Source organism: Hydra vulgaris, chromosome 15 (assembly GCF_038396675.1).
Source record: "Hydra vulgaris chromosome 15, alternate assembly HydraT2T_AEP".
NCBI lineage: Eukaryota > Metazoa > Cnidaria > Hydrozoa > Anthoathecata > Hydridae > Hydra > Hydra vulgaris.
The window spans coordinates 31,947,210-31,967,382 of record NC_088934.1 but is presented as its reverse complement, the minus strand read 5'-3'; the positions used below and the strand labels follow the sequence as shown (position 1 = coordinate 31,967,382).

The following is a 20,173-nucleotide window of genomic DNA, read 5'->3' as shown; positions in this document are numbered from 1 at the left end:
TCTTCTATGCTTTCTTCTATGCTTTCTTCTATGCTTTATTCTATGCTTTCTTCTTGCTGCCTGGGTTGTTTTCTTTCTGTCTGGGTTGTTTTCTTCTACTTTATGGAGTAGATCGGAGTCTGTCGGCCATTTGGAGAGGTTAGTCAATTAAGTTTATTTAAGATTAGGCGCAAAAACAAATTTAGGAGAACGTTAAAAGTACATCAATTCTTTTTTCTGAAAAAAAAACAAAAAAATTTTTTATCAAAACATGTTTGCAATTGTGACGTTTTTTTTAAGATTTCAGATATGCATATGATTTGTAGAAACAAAGGTTTAATGGTTCAAATACTTTAAAAGAAAATGTTCACATTAGCGTACACCTTTTATTGAAATTTCTATCGCACTTTTATTTTAAGTTTAGGAATATTTAGTCCTGCATATTAAAAAAATAAAATGTGGAGTTTGTGTTTTTTCAGTATTTTATTTAGCTGTTGATTTAAATTTAAAATCAAAATTAAAAAGAAAAAAAAAATTTCGCAACTAATTATTAAGCATAAGTAATCATATAGCAGAGTAATTCAAGTTGCAGTTTTGTTACTACTTTTTTCAGCATTTTGTAATTAGTCAGTTGTTGATTTTGTTATTTATATTTCATCAATCTTTGTATATATTTAACTGGGTTTAGATTGGTTTTAGGCAAGCACGAGTCAAACAGAGCTTTTCGCAAAATAATCGATAATAAAAGTTAAATGTTTTTTATCTAATCAATAACTAAATATATTACAACATTAGTTTCTATAACGACACCATGCATGTTCAATTTTCTTACGTAAATTCCATAACCACCAATTATAAAATTAGACTATTTCAAAAAATTATGTTGAGCTTTATGATGTTTTTATGATTTATTAAATGACATGAAACAGCTTATAAGGTCAAGAAACCATATCACGGTTGAGTTAAAACAGCTACATGACTGTGTGTAAAATAACGAACTTGGATCATGATTCATTAAGAGGGTATACAATAAAAACCTCTAGTCAGAGTTTTACAAATAAAACCTTTTATACTTATAAGTATAGTTTATAAAACGTTTGATTTGTCTGACCAACAGTCCAAGAACCCATCGAAGAAGTTTGAGATTTCTTTTGATAGAAATTTTTAAATCCATTGTCTAAATCCAACATTTATGAAAAAGCTTTTTACTATAATAACTCTAACGTATAAACGCCGTTATAGCAAAAAACTGATTCTACTTCAAGGCTCCTCAAAAAGATTTTATGAACTGCAGTGCTGTTCACTCTTCGCAAAAAGGTTAAAATTTTTGTATTGAATTTTTTGAATATGGCAAAAAATTGACAACTTCCTTATGACATTTTTGTTTTTATTCTTTAGTTTATATTTTCGACATCTTTATAATAATAGTTTACAAATTATTTTCAGCAACATCTGACCGGAGCAGTTAGAAGTGTGATTGTTTAGCTTCGCTGATTTTATTTACAAAAATGTCGAAACTGATGAAATCCTTTTAAAGCATCTTGCGTCAGTTTGAAAATCTATACTGGTGAAAATCAGCAATGAAAAGTTTTTACTTAAGTGGCTCATTTATTATCCGTCATTTGGAGCGGTATGTGTATTGTTTTTTGTGTGTATGTCCGTGTAGATAAATTATTCGCATATAAATATATATAGTAAAATAATAACTAGTAATTCAAAAAAAAAAAAAATCAGAATAAAGAAATAGAAAATATTAAGATGTGTTAAAATGCCTAAAATTGCTAAAATGTTATATGCAATTTAGCAAGTCTAAGCATTATATAATATTTTACAATATTTTATTATATAATATAGCAAATATATAAGCAAAATTTAAAAAAACTATAAAATTTAACATATATATATTAACATATATACAAAATTTAACATATAACTATAAAATTTAACATAACTACTTGATGAATATTTAACACCATTACCTGAACCTTTAAAAGCTGGAACAACAACTGTAAGCTAAAAGTCTTAGTAAGAAGATTTAAGTGTTGGTTTTCATTAATGCCGGAGAATAAGTTTAGATTAGCGAAAATACTTTATAACGACAATAAATTTTCTATTAAACTCAATTTTATTTATTTATTTATTTGCATTTTACTTCTCTCTATGTATAAAAGGCGAATGTGTCTCGCAGCACTTGTCTGGGTTTTTCTATGTTACTCTATCAGTATGTGGAAAACATTCGCGATCAGTTTGATAAACATGAGAACAATCCGAAAAACTGTTCTAAATCATAAAGTAGCAGTCAAATTATGGTAATAAATCCAAGCTACATTTCTTTCCCTTCTTAAGCTTCATTAAGTTTTATTGAAAATAATGGTGCATATATTGTTAAAGGTTAATTACGGAATTAGAAATAAGTAATAAATATATTTTTATAAATACTCTAATTATATTTCAGCCATCTCATAACACTCTTTGCTTCTCGCTAACTGAAAAAAAGTTAATATCTAATTTCTAACAGAAAAAAACTTTTTTTAATCTTAACTAATGATTTAACAAGAATTAAACCCTGAACTAGACAAAGACATAAGGAAACTAGAAACCATTAAATGCTTGAATCACGGTCAAAAAAAATTATATTTACAAACCCAGTAAACACAGAATGGTTGAGAATTGGTCAATATTTAATCGAAATCGGTCGAAAAATAGATAAAACGTTTAGCGACCTATTATTGACTAAAAAGTGACGCTTGATTTGAAATGTATATTTCAAACTTTTTTATATATACGTTTACTAAACGTCGATTTAACGTTTAGAATATCGACTTACATTAGTCAATATTGTAAACCTTTAATCGACCTTAATTAAACGTAAACATTTATAGATTTAAAATCTACGCTTTAAATCTTTTAATTTATACGTTTATTAAACGTCAATCAAACGTTTACAATATTGACTAATATAAGTTGTTATTCTAAACGTTTGATCGACGTTTAATAAACGTGTATTATATTGTAATATAGCAATATAGCCATTGGTCAGAAGACTCACATAACAGCTTATATCACGCGGTTTAAATAGGCATAATTAAAACGAAATAAAAAAAATTATTAAAAAATTATTTTTTATTGGCTAAATAATTAATTTATATGCGTTTACAAGATTCACTTCCTTGCAACAACTGAAAGCAAAACGACTGAATAATAAATAATAAACGAGTGTCGGAAGCTAAAAAGTTAAAAACTCTTATCGCGACAATCTACCTTCCAAAATGCCAACAACTTAATGGACTCAGATGTTTTAGAAATTATTGATTGCAACATTGACACAGTTAAAAAATATGAGTTGCTGGTCTCTCGTTATGAAAGTCCTGCTGCAAGAACTTTTTTCGTAAGTTTTATAAACAGTTTAAATTCATTTTGTAAGCGTTAGTTGGATAGTGTAGCAGTAGGTACTCATCTTTGCATTAATTAAGGTTTAATAAATAAATTTTTTAATTTTTTTAATTTAGATGCATATTAGTTTAATTTAGCTACATTTGCTAAAGAAATTTGGTTGAACAGAGCTGGTAAAAGCCACTGCATATGATATGGCGCGACTTTCGAAATTTTCCATGTTTATTTTTGTCAAAAATAAACATGGATGGTACAGGAAATTTTGGAAACTTCCATTCAGAAAATCCTCTATATGTAAAGTTGTTCTGTGTAATTCTAATTTTATTTTATGAATGTACATTAAAATTATTTTAATTAAAATAGTTTTTTGCGGTTACAAATCAGGTTAAGAAATAAGACAATCAGGAGACGAATATGAATGATGATGTTGCCCAAGAACCGAGGCCGATGAACAAAGAACTGGCGCACGATGAACAAGAACCGGCGCTTGATGAACTTTCGTTGGACGGTATATTAGAAAGATTTTTGAGAAACCAGAGGACACAGTGATCCAAAATACATTTTTATAAGTTTAATAATTTTATTAGTAATCTTTAACTTAATACTAATGTAAACTTTTATTTTTTGCTAAATGAGATTAAATTTACAAAAAATATTTGTTTAGGTGCGTTCTTGCAAAATGGATTTTTTTTAGACGTAAATTGATATTATAAATTTTAACTGTAATATTGCTAGTGCGAAGGCATAATGGATAATGCGAATAAATTTTTTAGAGTTATTGAAACAAACAAATATAGTTTAAGGACCCCCCCCTTCCCTCTGCTATTTGTAAGGTAAATCCAAACTATAGCGTAATTTATAAGTTTATAATGGGTATATATAGTATAAAAGTAGTAAATTATAAAAAGTTATAAATAATATATAAGTATATAAAATATTTGTATATTTGGGAAAAGCATATAAAGTGTGTGTATATATATATATATATATATATATATATATATATATATATATATATATATATATATATATATATATATATATATATATATATATATATATATATATATATATATATATATATATATATATATATATATATATATATATATTAGGTTGGATTTAATTAGATTTAAATCTAAACAATATACATACGTTTATTTGACTAAATCTAAACGTTAAATATACGTTCAATTAGACTACATCTAAACGCTTTATATACATTTATTAGACTAAATCTAAACACGTTTTAGACGTTTATTAGACTAAATCTAAACAATTTATATACGTTAATTGAACTAAATCTAAACGCTTTATATACGTATAATATACGCTTTATATGCCTTTATTAACCCTATAATAGACGTCGAAAATACGTTGTAATCTCGACGTTTTATGGAGGCTTGATCTAAACGTTAATCTGGATTTCATTCTGAACGTATTATCGACCAAATCTAAACCCTTAATCTAAACGTTGTTTCGACGTTTAATAAACGTTTGTGTGCTTACTGGGAAGTATAGTATTTTTTTATCTATATTGCAATATAAATTTGCAGCTTTTCTATGATTATTGTCAATTCAAAGTTTAGAACCCAATTATAAACTAGATGTCTAACTTCGATTCGAAAAGTAAAGCCACTTTTGCCCTTTTTTGTTAACTGTTATTTTTGGCTTTTCTTTCCTTAAATGAAGTAAATATATTCTAAATTTAAATACTTTTTATGTAAAAGGTTGAGAGGAAAGTAGAATACTTGTAAAATAATAATTTATGTTTCCTTAATTTATTTTCGATCAAAAAGAGATTAAAGTTTTGAATAGAAAAGTAAACGTCATACTATTTTGAACCATTTTTATGATATAAACTTTTATTACTTTTTAATAAACATAGACTTATAAAAAAACTTTTATAAGTATTTTATAATTAAAAAAACGTGTTTTTGAACTATCGTAAATTTATTGGAAATTTTTGACTTTCGATTTTAACTTTTCTTCCACACGACAGCTTCAGCTTTTGCCCGTTTTACAAATTGCGGACTATGGTTATAAACAAAAAAAAGCGTTTTTTTTTTATCCAATAAACTCCAACAAGTTAGACATCAAATTAAATAATATATCATTGTTACAACTTCCATAAATTAGAAAGAAATTAAATATAACAAGTGCTTAAAAATTAATTAAAAAAAAAAAAAATTTAACCAATGATTAATATCTCAATAAGATAATCACAATCATTCCATGGCGAAAATGAAAACTGTTCTTTATCAAAATCTTATCAAAATATTTATAAACAATAAAAAAAATTAAACAATTTGGTAAGATTGGCAATGACAATGTGCGTCAATTTTGTCTTTTAAGGTTTTACTTTTTCTCCGTCTCTAAAAAACAAAAAAACAAATAAAATGTATAAATATATATATATATATATATATATATATATATATATATATATATATATATATATATATATATATATATATATATATATATATATATATATATATATATATATATATATGTATATAATTATTATTTTTGTATTACAAAGATTCTCTCTGTCTCTAAAAAACAAAATATATATATATATATATATATATATATATATATATATATATATATATATATATATATATATATATATATATATATATATATATATATAATTATTATGTTTGCATTTCAAAGAATCTCTCCGTCTTTAAAAAACAATATATATATATATATATATATATATAAATATATATATATATATACATATATTTATATATATATAATATATATATATATATATATATATATATATATATATATAATATATATATATATATATATATATATATATATATGTATATATATATATATATATATATATATATATATATGTATATATATATATACATATATATATATATATATACATATATATATATATATATATATATACATATATATATATATATATATATATATATATATATATATATATATATATATATATATATATATATATATATGTGTGTGTATAGCTATATAGCTTTTTTTATACATATATATACTTTTTATACATGCTATGAGATGTTAACAATATAAATTATATTAAAAACATTAATTAATTTGAGTGTAAACATTCAAGTAAGATTTAGGCGTAGTCAATTTTACAATCAACATGTAGACACATTAACTGAGGGTTGTGGTTTGGTCAGACTCTTTTATTAAAAGAAAGTCCTCTCTAGATTATTAACTGATAAAAAAAAATGTCACAAAATTGGGAACCTCCTTCCTTACCTCGCAACATATCGTCACAAAGTCACCTAACTCCCCCTCTTCCTAAAGTGTGACCTAATTTATGGACGACCTCTAATGTTATGAAGTTTTTTTTAACAAAATATCTCATTTTTAATGCCATGTTCATTTTGTCATTTCTTATAAATGATAAATTTAAACTTTAAATTCAAACTTTTTTCATGACCTGAACACATTTAAGATTTATAATAAACGTTGACTAATTAAACTAGAGTAAAATTTAAAGGTTTACGAAGTTTTTGGTAACTTGTCTTGGCTTGCAGATTTACATTTTAAATTTTAATTATTAAATTTACTTTTTTTTTTTTAACATAAAAATATCGCTGTAGTTGCTATTAATCTACATCAAGGTTTACATATAATAATTATATTGTTACATATAATAATTATATTTTAATATTATATTGTTGTATTACAATTTAGTAATATTGTTATATAGTATGGTTTTACAAAAATCCCCTTATAAAAGCAATAATTGATTTAAATGTAGACACTACTATATTATAATATGGTAGGCCATGTCCACATCTAAATCAACATTTGCTTTTATGAAAAGTGTTTTTATGAGATTTATGAATAATATATTTTATTATTCAACGATACGCATTTACTGTTTTCATTTTATCTATGAAAAAGTTTTACTATATCCATGAAAAAGTGCAGCATCTCTCATACCACACAAAGTAAAAAAGTATTTTATCTAAACAAGTAAGCAGATGCATGAAAAAAAAAAAAAGTAAGAAGTCTTCTTTGCAAATAAAAAATCATTGTTGTAAAAGCATAACTATTAATTTGGTTATATCAAAGATGTCGTGCGTATATTTTTTGTAATTAATTTCAGATTCTTTAGCCGTTAATAGTTAGTCTAGTTAGTAAGATAGTAATTTCAGAGTCTTTATAATGTCATCTATTATAAATAGGCTTTTTATTCTCTATAAGAAATAGATGCTGCTCATGCATGCTTATCATTCTAAGCTTTTTAGCTGTTAGTTAGTTAAAATTCAACAAAACTCACTTTATTGATAAACACCATTTTTTTCAATTTAAACTAAAAATAAGATGTTCTAGAACAAGTTTTTTTTAACAGGGCGCAAGTGCACTGATTAAATAATTTGTTTTCAGCATAAAAATTAGTTTGTCAAATAAAATGAGGAAGAAGTAAAACAAGGAAGGATAAACAATGAATGAAAAAAAGAGAATGAATAATTTTTAAATTGTTTTGCTTTTTTCATTTCATTTAAGCTTTTTTGAAAGTTTTGAGACATTTACTGATATGTGCTTTTTTTAATTTAGCTTTTTAATATTAGGTGTCAAAAGTTGCTAATTTATTCTTTGGTATTTTATATTCATTATTTTATTTTATAATTATTTAATTTATCAAAGCATAATGGCTCGACAGAATTTGTTTTATTATTAAAAACAGCTAATTTCTTGATTAATTGTTTAATTTAATCTCTAAAAAGGTAGAGGATTTCCGTTTCTGTGCGTGATTTTTCTTTTTCCTTGTTTTGTACGTAGACTCTAGGATTTTAGGATATATGCATTCTACTATAATTATCTTCAAGTATAAGTATAACAAAAAAGTAAAATAGTATAAAGTAGAAGTATAACAAAATAGTGTGAATTTTGAATTCTAAATATATAATTTTTCATTTGAAACACTAACAAGCATATTACTTTCGTATAAAAAACTGCATAAAATTGACTAATATGCAATATCCGTGCGTGATATCTGCGCGTTGCTATGTGTAAACTACATTTGAACAACTGATGTCACTCTATGATAAAGTGTGATACTGAACACTCTATATATTGTAAATGGACAGATTTAAATTTACTTATGCACTAAAAATTTTTTCCTTTATGCGTGATTCAGTTTCAAATTTAATATATTTTTTGATAAATTTGCAAACGTTAACTATTCGTTGTTTATAAGGTATTTATATTTAAAAGATTAAATAAGAGTAAATTATTAATTGTCATTTATATTGTTTTATATATAATAGGAATAACATATACAAACTTCCGTGTGTGAAATGTGGTGTACTTAAAGAAGCCTTAATCGTTCAAAGTTGCGGCGAACAGACGTGTTTTATTGCAAAGACGTTTGTTGTTTTTTTTTAACAAATTTAAAAAAAAATTTTTTAAAGTTAACATTTGCTATCAATTTAATTGTTAAATATGGCAGTTACAATTAGTGAAATAAGAAATATGTTTAGAGAAATGTTCGCTGAGTATAAGAAAGACATATAGTTACTAATAAAACAACAAGAAGAAAACGTTCTTAAAGTCATGTATTTGATATAAAAGAAAGCCTAAATATTTACGAAGAACTCATTGAAAAAAAGATTAAAAATAATATTGAATCTATCGAGAAAGAAAGAGTTTCTAAAAATGTAGCTCACAAAAATATAGAGTGTACCGACCTTAAAAATAAACTAAGAGAAATTGAAGATCGGTCACGAAGAAATAATCCCAGATTTAATGGACTCAAAGAAAACTAAAATGAAACATTGACGGAAAGTGAAACAAAAGTGATCAAACTGTTTGAACAGACTTTAAGGGTAAAAAAAGTTAAAATTGAACGAGCGCATCGCTGCGGACGTAAAGATGCAAAAAAACCACGAACAATCATGATAAAACTTTTAGATTACAAAGTTAAAGTGGAAGTTTTAAAAAATTCTTTTAAATTAAAGGGTGAAAGTATTTTCATTAATGAAGATTTTTGCTACAAAACTAATGTAATAAGAAAAGAATTGAGAAAAAGAATGAAAACTGAAAGGCAGCTGGGAAAATTTGCATATATATCGTATGATAAGCTAATTGTGCGCGATTGGGTATCAAAAAAACCGTGCCAAGAAAGCAAGAATTAAGTTTTATTGTTTTATTTGCAATTTTGTGTTTATACAAATCCTTTTTATTTTCTATTATAATTATTTTATATTATTTTTTTTTAAAACAAAAACAAAAAATGGAAGAAAACATAATAATTAAATTTTTTGATGAAAATATCATTCTCAGGGACGAAGATGACTCTGATAATTTTAATCAACAAATATTTGAAAGTCAATACTATACAGTTTTTGAATCTTTCCAATATCTACAAAAAAAGGAAGTTTTTTTTTCAATTTTAAACATTAATGTTCGATGTTTAAAAAAAAATTTTGAAAACTTTAAGTTTTTGTTGAATGAATTAAAACATGACTTTAAATTTATTTGTCTTACGGAAACATGGTGTAAGTGTGGTGAAACAAATTCGGAATTTGAACTAATTAACTACAAATCAGTTTACTAACCACGTAACTTTGGTATTGGTGGGGGCGTAAGTATTTTTATCCACAACTCAATTAATTATAGTTTACGTAATGATCTCTGTGTGAATGAAATAGATTGTGAGTCATTATGTATTGAATTAAAAAATAAAAACACAAAAAAACATAATTGTAAATGCGACATATAGACCACCATCAGGTAGTTTAAAAAAATATAAAACTCATCTGAAATCATTTATAACAGCTATCAATAAAACGCCAGATCATGTCTTTTTGGCTGGTGATCTAAATATTGACCTAAAAAAACATGCTTCAAATAATAATGTAAAAAATTTTATAAACACTCTTCTTCAAAGTAACTTAATTCCCACAATAAACAAGCTAACTAGAGTGACTAACAACTCTTCTACACTTTTTGATAATATAATAAGTAATAACTTTCATAATAACCGTCTTAACACAGGTATAATCAAAACTGACTTATCAAATCATTTCCCAACATTCTTAGTTACTTATGACATAATAAATAACAACATTCCTTCTAAAACTACCATATTTAGGCAACAGATCAATGAAAACTCTGTAAAACAGTTTCAAAACCTTTTAAGAAACAACGTTGATTGGAATCTGGTATTGCAATCAAATGATGCTAACAACTCATATGATCTATTTCTAAGTCAATTCTGCAAGCAATATGAAACAGCATTTCCTGAAAAACAAATTATAGTGAACACAAAAACAGTTATGACTCCATGGATGTCTAATGGGTTACTAAAATCCTCAAAAAGAAAACAAAAGTTATATGATAAATACTTTAAAAAAAAAACTTATAAAAACGAAATGACATATAAAAACTACAAAAATGTATTCGAAAAAACAAAAAAAATCTCTAAAAAGCTTTATTATGCAAAACTATTAGACAAAGCAAGCGGAAACACCAAAAAAACTTGGAATGTAATTAAAGAAGTAATTGGCAAAAATAGTTATGCGAGAAACACTCTGCCAAAAAAATTAACAGTTGATGATAAAAATATTTATGATAAATCAATTATTGCTGAAAAAATAAACAGTTTTTTCATTAATGCTGGTCCAAATTTGGCATCAATAATTCCTCTGAATTCAATTTCATTTGAGTCTTATTTAAAAAAATACGATAAAGTTATGGATGAACCTAATCTTAAATTAATTGAATTGCGAACTGCCTTTTATAATCTTAAAAACAACCAAAGTGCTGGATTTGATAAAATTAACGTTAATGTTGTAAAATCTGTTTATCATATATTTGAACCTCTTTTGTTTCACATCTTTAATCTTTCTTTTAAAACAGGTATTGTCCCGGAAAAATTAAAAATTGCACAAATCATACCAGTTTTTAAGACTGACGATGACTCTATTATTTCTAATTATAGACCTATATCTATATTACCGTGTTTCTCAAAATTGCTTGAAAGAATAATGTATAACAGGCTATTTAATTATTTATCAGAAAACAATATATTGTACTCAAAACAGTTTGGTTTTAAGGAAAAATGTTCCATTGAACATGCAGTGATTGATATAGTCAATCAAATAACAAACGCGTTTAGTACTAACTACTTTACATTAGGAGTTTTCATTGATCTGTCAAAGGCTTTTGATACTGTAAACCATAACATACTAATAAAAAAACTTGAATATTATGGAATAAAAAATAATAACTTACTTTGGTTCAAAAGCTATTTGACCAATAGAATGCAATTCATCCAATATGCGTAAAAGCAAACAATTCCATATACTGTAACTTGTGGTATCCCCCAGGGCTCTATTTTTGGACCCTTATTATTCTTAGAATATATAAATGATTTAAATTTAGCAACACACTTCTTAAACTGTATTCTTTTTGCAGATGACTTAAATCTTTTTTATTCTCACAGAGATATTAAAACACTTTTTGAAACAGCTAACGAAGAGTTGGGTAAGGTTAATAAATGGTTTATAAGTAATAAACTGTCTCTAAATGTGGATAAAACCAAATTTATTTTATTTCATAAAGTAAATAAATTAGAAAATATTCCCATTAAACTCCCAAATCTAATAATCAATAACGCTAACATTAAAAGAGAAACTTCAGTTAACTTTTTGGGCGTAATATTAGATGAACATTTACGTTGGAGTGATCATATAAAAAGCATTGAGAAAAGGTTATCAAAAAATATTGCCATGATATATAGGGTTAAACCATTTCTAAATAATAAATCTTTAAAAAGTTTATATTTTTCTTTCATTCATTGTCATTTGATTTATTGTAATATTGCATGGGCAAGTAAAAATCATACAAAATTTAAAAAATTGTACAGTAAACAAAAACATGCCTGCAGAAAATTATTTGGAGCTGATAAAATTGTACCATGCGAGCCTCTTCTGCGTATACTGGGCGCATTAAATGTTTATAAAATAAACTTACATCAAGTTTTAATGTTTATGTATAAAACAAAAATGGGACTATCTCCTAAAATATTTCAGTCCTATTTTGAAAAAGTAGACCATAAATATCCGACAAAATTTTCAAATAATAACTACATTGTCCCTAAATATAATTCAAAACAAATTAAATATTCAATTCAATATCGTGGACCCTATTTGTGGAAACAGTTTCCTAATATTGCAAATACGGAAAAAGTTAGTATTCATCAGTTTAAAAAAGAATCGAAACAGGTGTTATTACTTATGGATTTTAATATATTCGATTTTAAATGCATCTTTTAAACTAAAATTCAATTATATAAAATATGTTTCAGAATTTATCAATTTATCAATTTTTGTTTGTTAGTTTTTTCGTTATTTGAGTTTCCTCTAATCTTAAAAGTTATTGGTGAAATCTTAGTTTTTCAATATTTTACTTAATTATTAATGAGTTGTTATTTATTTTACTTTTAATTAAATTGGTTAAAAATATATATACATAAAACGGTTTTTATAAATTAAATACTCTTTTATTTTGAATTTTTTGTTCTTTATTTAAATATTACTTTATTACAAATTGTTATAAATTTTATTTTCTTATTCTTCAACAAATACTTTGTAAAATATACGTATACAGTGTGGCCCTTGAAAATACGTGCTCTTTAATTGATTTATTTATTTTTTGTTTTTCTTTTTTACTTTTCCTTCAGTTTTTCTTGTTTACTTGATTATTACTCTTAACATGAATATTGTTCTTAAAGTATTTCTTAAACTAATTGTTATTTATTTTTTCATTTATAATTTTTAATAAATAGTTTGTAAAGTATAAATATATTATCCGGGCTATTGTAAATACGTACGATTGGGGCTCGGTGATAAGACAAAACAATGTCTTTTACTTGCCCCGCCAGTTTTTTTTGATTTATAAACCTTAAAAATTGTAAAAGTTATTAAACGGCGAAATAAATGAATAAAAAATAAAAAAAAGCCTAAAAAGAATGTCTTGAAACGTTATTTCTTAAAATATATTTTTTCCAAAATCACTTTAATTTAAACAAAGGTACTGAAAAAGGGACAAATTCAGGTAAGTAATCCTACAAGAACTTTTGAAAAACTTGAAAACATAGTCAAGAGCTTTTGTTGAAAACATTACTGCGTTTAAATCATAATTCAGAACTTTTGTCGAAAGCATAATAGATAACTTTAGTAAAAAAATTATTTCAGTTGAAACATAATCAAAACCTATTGTTTAAATAATGGTTTCGTTAAAAACATAATCAAGAACATTTGTTGATAACATAATTTTATTGAAAACATTTTTGCCAGTTTTCATGATTTTACAAACAAATTTGCATTTAATGCGGTTTTATATAAAACATGTGTTGATGGCAGTAATCTAAAAAGATCAAACTTCATTCTCAATTAAATTTAAATTGGCAAAAACGCAGCAAACATACGGTGCAATCTGTTAGATGGAACAAATGTTCAACGACACAATAAAAAGCACAAAAATTGTTTCAATAACAAAGTCTCAAGCTTTTAAACAGCTTTTAGAGTTTTCATATTTAGAAAAATTTAGTATTGTTTTTTTAAAAGAAATTTCTTTTATTAACAGTGAAGATTGAAAATCTTCACTGTTAATAAAGAGAACTTTCCATAACTTTTTTATTTCTATTATGAAGCAGTTTACAAACATTAATAAAGTTATACATATATATATATATATATATATATATATATATATATATATATATATATATATATATATATATATATATATATATATATATGAAAAAATCCTGGATCCGTCACGGTAGTAATTTACTGCAAACAAAATTAAATTGTGTTTGTTAAGATCTTCGTTATTTTTTAACCAAGTTTAACGTTTAGTTCTTTAATTCATTGTAGAACAATGATTTTTCAATTTAATTTACACATTCTAAGTCACATATTTTTTAGAAAAGAAAAAAAGAAATCACGGCATTCCGACCTAAGAAAATGTATTTACGGCAGAAACCACAATGAATTAAAAATCACCAATTTCGGCCTGAGTTCCCAATCATCTCTACTCTTAAGTGAGAAAGTTTCTTTTATTTCAAATCAAAAACAAGTTAAATGTTTAGTTACAGTTATTGGGTCTAACCAAGTCCAATCTCAAGTTATTTATCTAGCAAAGGAAACAAAACAAAACTTTTTCAAGCTTTTCACTTATAGTATAATTTAATTGGACTTTTTGATGCAACTCAAGTTCCATTAAAACCCAGAAACTTATATATATTTATCGATAGGTCTATCAAAAACTTAAATTCTGTCCTAGAAAACGGAAATGATTTTTTTAGCACATTCAGTCATATTAATACTGTGCGTAAACCCTTTTAGATGCTCTGCAATAAACATTATTCTGAGGAGGTTATTGCACACAAAAGAATGATTGCGTCTTGTTTGTTGTTCAAGGTGAATTTGTTGAGTTTCCAATTTTTTGTCTCTAATTATTAGATACTTATTAAATTTAGAAATAGTAGAGCAATCTGAGACCACTTTAACAAAAAAAACTGGAGCAACAAATAGTTTACTTAATATGAACTCAGAGTTTTAGGTGGAAGCAATTAGTTTATTTGAAATATGCTCATTTTATCACTAGACCTTAAGTTGGACTTGATGAAACAGTCTTCCATTGCTCTCAATAATTAAATATCCGCTTTTAAGTACCTTCTAGAGTTCTTTCCTAAGTCATCTGAGGGCAAAAAGTGAGGTTTGCGCTGAAACTTAAATAAAAATGTGTTTAACAAAAAGGATAGCTAATAATAAATATTATTAGCTTTCTTATCAACTGTAGAGATAATGAAAATAGATTTAGAGATTGAACGAATAATTTGAAAGCATTTGGCTAGATATTTTTGTAAAGATGATGAATATAGATTTAGATATTTAATGAATATTTAAAGCATTTGGCTGGGTCTTTTGGTAAAAATGATGAATATAGATTTAGAGGTTTAATGTATAATTTGATTAAAGTATTTTTATAAATATTTTGGTAAAGATGATGAATATGAAAATAGAGATTTAATGAGTAATTTGATAAAAGCATTTGGCTGTATGGGGTAATGGATATCCTTTAAACTATAAATGCTGGAAGCTCACCTAAAAGTATTTAGTATGAGCCATATGCGCAACGTCTCCGAAGAACAAAATGAGCAATTCGACAAAGATGCAAAAGAGATTAAGTGGAGGTAAAATAAATTTTACAATACGAAATTGATAGGACACGAAATCTGAGCGTTAATGCAAAAATACAAACTTGACAATAACCGCATAAAAAAAAAAAGAAAGTTTAGTCATTGCTAAAATCGTTATAAATTTATGAATTTTGTGTTTTTTAATAAATTGTAGAAAATGTTTTGATTAACAAAGTAAAGTTTTTTTATTAAATATTAAATATTGATAACATTATTATACCGATAACAAACCCGAAATTCTGATTGAATGATAGGGTTTTTTTATGATAACATGGTTTAACAAATCAGTAAAAAGCAATTATAATTTGGAAAAAAAAGTGAGTAATATTGTCTAGTTGATTTATTTAAAATATTTATTTTTTAGAAGAGTTTCGTGAGATTTTTGAAATTGGTAAATTGGTAAGATGTCATTTTTACATAAGTTACACAAAAAATTTTAGGGGAAACAGATTTCATAAGCAAATTTGGTGCATATATTTTATTTTTCTTTAAAATCAATTTATGTAAAACAAAATTTTGTTGAAACCCATTCTAAAGAACTAAAAAGAATAAAGTTTAGTTATATTTTGCAATTATTATGTGTTCATTGCTTAAATAACGTTTTTATAACTTATAAACCTTAAGTAAATACGTTGTGAAAAGCGAAAGATCGTTTTATTTAGCAAAATGACATTTTTGTTTGCTGACCAGAATAGGAAAGTTAAAGTTAACCATTTTAGTGAACAGCATTCTTTTTTTTTAATAAGAATTTCTTTCAAAACTAAAAAAATAATAGTAAAAAAAAATTCAAAGTTTTATAACAAAAAATAAAACAAAATATTTTACTTACTTTAAAGAAATCAATATCAATTGAAATGATACAGTTTTATTGAGCTTGTTGTAAAGATTTTGAATCTAATAAATAAGATTTAAATCAAATATATATAAGGGGTGCTCAGAAAAAAAATTTTAGAATTTAAAAAACCAAACCGTCTAGATTTGAAAGAAATGTGTTTAAACTTACTCACAAAAAATTTCAGCGCCATTGAACCACTTTTCCTTTGCCCTCAAAGCACATATTTGGAAAAAAAAAGACAAAAAAATGACCAAAAATGGATTACTTTAAGTGTCTTGAGGGCAAGGCTAGCATAAATATTTATAATAAATTTTTTTCAGGGTTTAGATTAACATCTGTATCTTTGATTAAAAGGGTTTGGTTTTTTTCTTTCTTCTCAAAAAAAGATATTTACACTTTAATTCGGCTAAAAAACGTTTGTTAAATGGTGCGACGTTGTTTTTATAACTTTTTTAACAATTAAATTCAAACTTTGATATTTAGATTCATAATATAGTTTGCAAGTATATATATTCAAAATAAGAATAGAATTACTCATTTTATGTACGTTTATAATTTGTAATATTTCAATCAGAATAAAACAAAATACTCCTCAAGTTAGGACTACAATTTATTAATTTGTCTTTAAAAACTACACTTCGCTTTTTTTCGCAATAAAATCGCCAACATTTTTTGCAAAATTTGGCAATTTTATTACGAAAAAAGTTCCTTGTGTGCAATATCAATGATATTCTGAAAAAATCAAACATGTGCCAAAGTACCTTACATCATTAGTAAGTACGCGGTTATCAAGTGGTCTTTAAAAACAAATCAATAATAAATAAGCAATAAAGAGGTTTTTTTAAATTTACCGAAAATGTTGGTTTTGTAACATATCTGGTTTTTGCATATGACGATTCAATATTATTTATTAAATGAAAAAAAAAATATTTCAAATATTTAAAAAGATTTCGTAGAAGTTTCTTCTATAGTTTATCAAATTAATCTTTTTTTTTTTTTGTTCGTGTTTTTTCTCTTCGCAATGAAGGAAGAGTAACAGATAATCTTTTTCTGGTAAGGCTGGTGGAGCTATTCACAAAAATCCTGAAAGCAGAGCAAACTCTGTCAACTGATATCAATCTGTTCTGTTTTTCCTCTTCGTTGTTGTAACGATTGCTGCAGCATGCCGACAGCACTTTCCGAATGGTCATTGGACAATAAAAGGCTATTGACATTTAAAAATTTTAAAATTAAGACTGTTTAAGCCAATATTGCGGTGGAAGTGAAAGCTAGTCTTTTAATCTTTCTTCCGTCAAACCACTAAAACTAAATATAAGGTAAGAAAACTCATCTACCAAAGCGGCTATGCTTAGTGGATCTTTCTCAGTGCTAGCATTTTTTTTTTTTTCTGATATCTTTCATTTTTTTTGTTTTCAGTTTTAAAGTGTTTAGTCTTCCATACTTTAAATGAAAGAATTGCAAATCCTCATCCAATAGAGCTAGTGAAATCATAAATGAGTCCAAGTACCAAGTGTGCTTGTAATGCAAATCAAGCACAGCATCAACTGCTTTCAAATTCCAACAAATATTTCTAAATTGATGTATCTGATGGATAGCTTTAATATCTAAATTGGGCGTCTTTGTCACATTTCTCAATTCTAAATACCCCTTGGCATAAAAACAGACCACAGATTTTTTTTTTGAACAAAGTCAAGTTTAGAAAACAAAAGCTGCATTTTCAGATAGTAAATTGCTTTACCAAGAAAACGGGTATGATGGATAGCTCCAGTTTTCTTAATTTTATAAACAGAAGGTGATAGATAAGTCACAACTAATACAGCCAGCTCTCTTCTGTCTTCAATTTTATCTTCTCCTTCTTTCCCTTTTCTTTCTATATATGCTTTGGAAAAGTTCAAAATAATCTTCAGCAGTCTTTTTACTTATACTACCACTCACCTCCTTCCAGTAAAACTTGCACAGATCACTTGGGGCATAGCTTAAATTAGGGTGTTTAAATAGACTCCTAAATTTGTGAAACTATAAGTTTTCTGGTCCTGTAGTCAACTCATTTGTTGTCTATTTCCAAAAATGCATTATTCTTAATTTTGTTATGTGATGCCTGCTTGCTAGTTTTAAAAGATATGTACTTAAATCGTTGGATATCTTTATGATTGAGCCATTTTTGATCAAATTTTTATCAAAACAAATTACATATACAAAAAAAACTTTTGATTCAAGTTTATATTCCTCTACTAGGTTCATAAAACTTGTATATTTATCCTCACCAAAAGAATAAGTTAAAGGAGAAATACCAAGTAGGTGTATTTCACCCTCAATGTTCACAAGAATTGCCATTCTGTCAATCTTGAACTTTTTTCCTGCGGAGAAGCGTCTATTCCATTTTTTGCATCCTCTTTTGCTAAGAATGATAAATTTTCATTTGCTAATTTCATCTTTCTAAAGGCTGTTGATTTACTGCAATGTATATCTGAAAGTTCAACACCAGCTTCAGTTAAAATGGCACTTGTCACTTTTTGCAAAGCATTTGGCAAAACATCACTTAAAGTAGCCATTAGGAAAACGTTCCCGGCATACACATCTATTGGAATTTCTGCAGTTACTGTACAGTTAAATTGAGATGGTTCTTTTTGATTTTAGTTACTAGAATCAAAATCATAAGATTAATCAGAACTCAAAACAGAATTAAGTTAAATTTCATAATTAGATTTTGTTGATCGCACATCCTACGTTCAAATTTTCTTTCAGTTACTCTCTGCTGTCCAGAAGCATAAAATAATATAAATTTTAACGAAATGTTTTATAAGAAAAATATAACTTGATACTTTTAATTGTAAAGTTTTACCTTTCTGCTAAGTTTCTTATCCTCTGTTCTAAGAATAAACTTTCTTTCTCCATTCTGATCTTCCAAAAACATCAAGTCTTTGAGCTTATCCTTGTCAGATCTTTTTTTGTCGGTCTTAATAATGTTAATTAAATCTGACTTGCCTAGCTAAATTAAACTTTTTTAAGTAATTCTCAAAGTTTTTCGGATTTGTTAAATCTTTAGGAGAGCCCCTTGTTTTATTTATTTTAAATTAGAATACTGCCTAGCAAGTTTAATGAGATTTTTGAATAGTTAGGTGTCACTAACAACTTCAAACCCTGCTTTTATCCAGGGTTTCATAACCTTAGCTAAAACACAGTTACAATCCAAATTTTGACATCTTTCAAAATTTTTACGACGCGAGCACCTAATTAAACTGCTTTTTTTAGTGGTTTTAGGCAGTATAGATTGCAGGTATGCTAGATGTTGTCGAATATCCATGTTTGTTGGAAGTTGAAAATCTAAAGGCACATATGTATTTGTTAATTATATTTTATTGAGATAATTTAAATCACACTCTATCTTAAATATATTTTATACATTATATTGTTTAAGTTTCTTACAAACTAGAAATTACCTGTAACTTCAGGTTTAGCTGCTTTATTAATAAACAATTTCTTTTTTTTATTAAATCTTAATTTAAATTTGTTTTTAAACGTGCACTTTTTGTTTTTTTATACATATTTATCGCAAAGTTTACTATTTATCACTATCATTAATCTAATATTATAATATCAATATTATAAATGCAAGAAAAATACTTATCATATTATTTAAATATTTGCTATATATTATATAATTTTATTTCAATTGTTAAATGATATGTATAAAACAATTTTTCTTAATATTTGAT

At 25.5% G+C, this 20,173-nt stretch overlaps 1 protein-coding gene across 2 annotated transcripts in view; it reads right to left on the bottom strand.

Annotated features, from left to right (window-relative positions):
* Positions 1–5,219: 5,219 nt before the first annotated feature.
* Positions 5,220–20,173, bottom strand: part of LOC136091327 (fibrillin-1-like) — a 110,185-nt gene continuing 95,231 nt past the window's right edge. Inside the window, exons 15-16 of one of the 2 annotated variants that reach the window (XM_065818754.1) lie at positions 16,452–16,516; positions 5,220–5,747 (exon numbers count right to left, since the gene is read on the bottom strand). In XM_065818754.1, coding sequence (XP_065674826.1) covers positions 5,723–5,747; positions 16,452–16,516 — 90 coding nt within the window. In that variant the 3' untranslated portion in view covers positions 5,220–5,722. The remainder of the gene's footprint in view (positions 5,748–16,451; positions 16,517–20,173) is intronic. The other variant, XM_065818755.1, reaches the window with a different exon arrangement.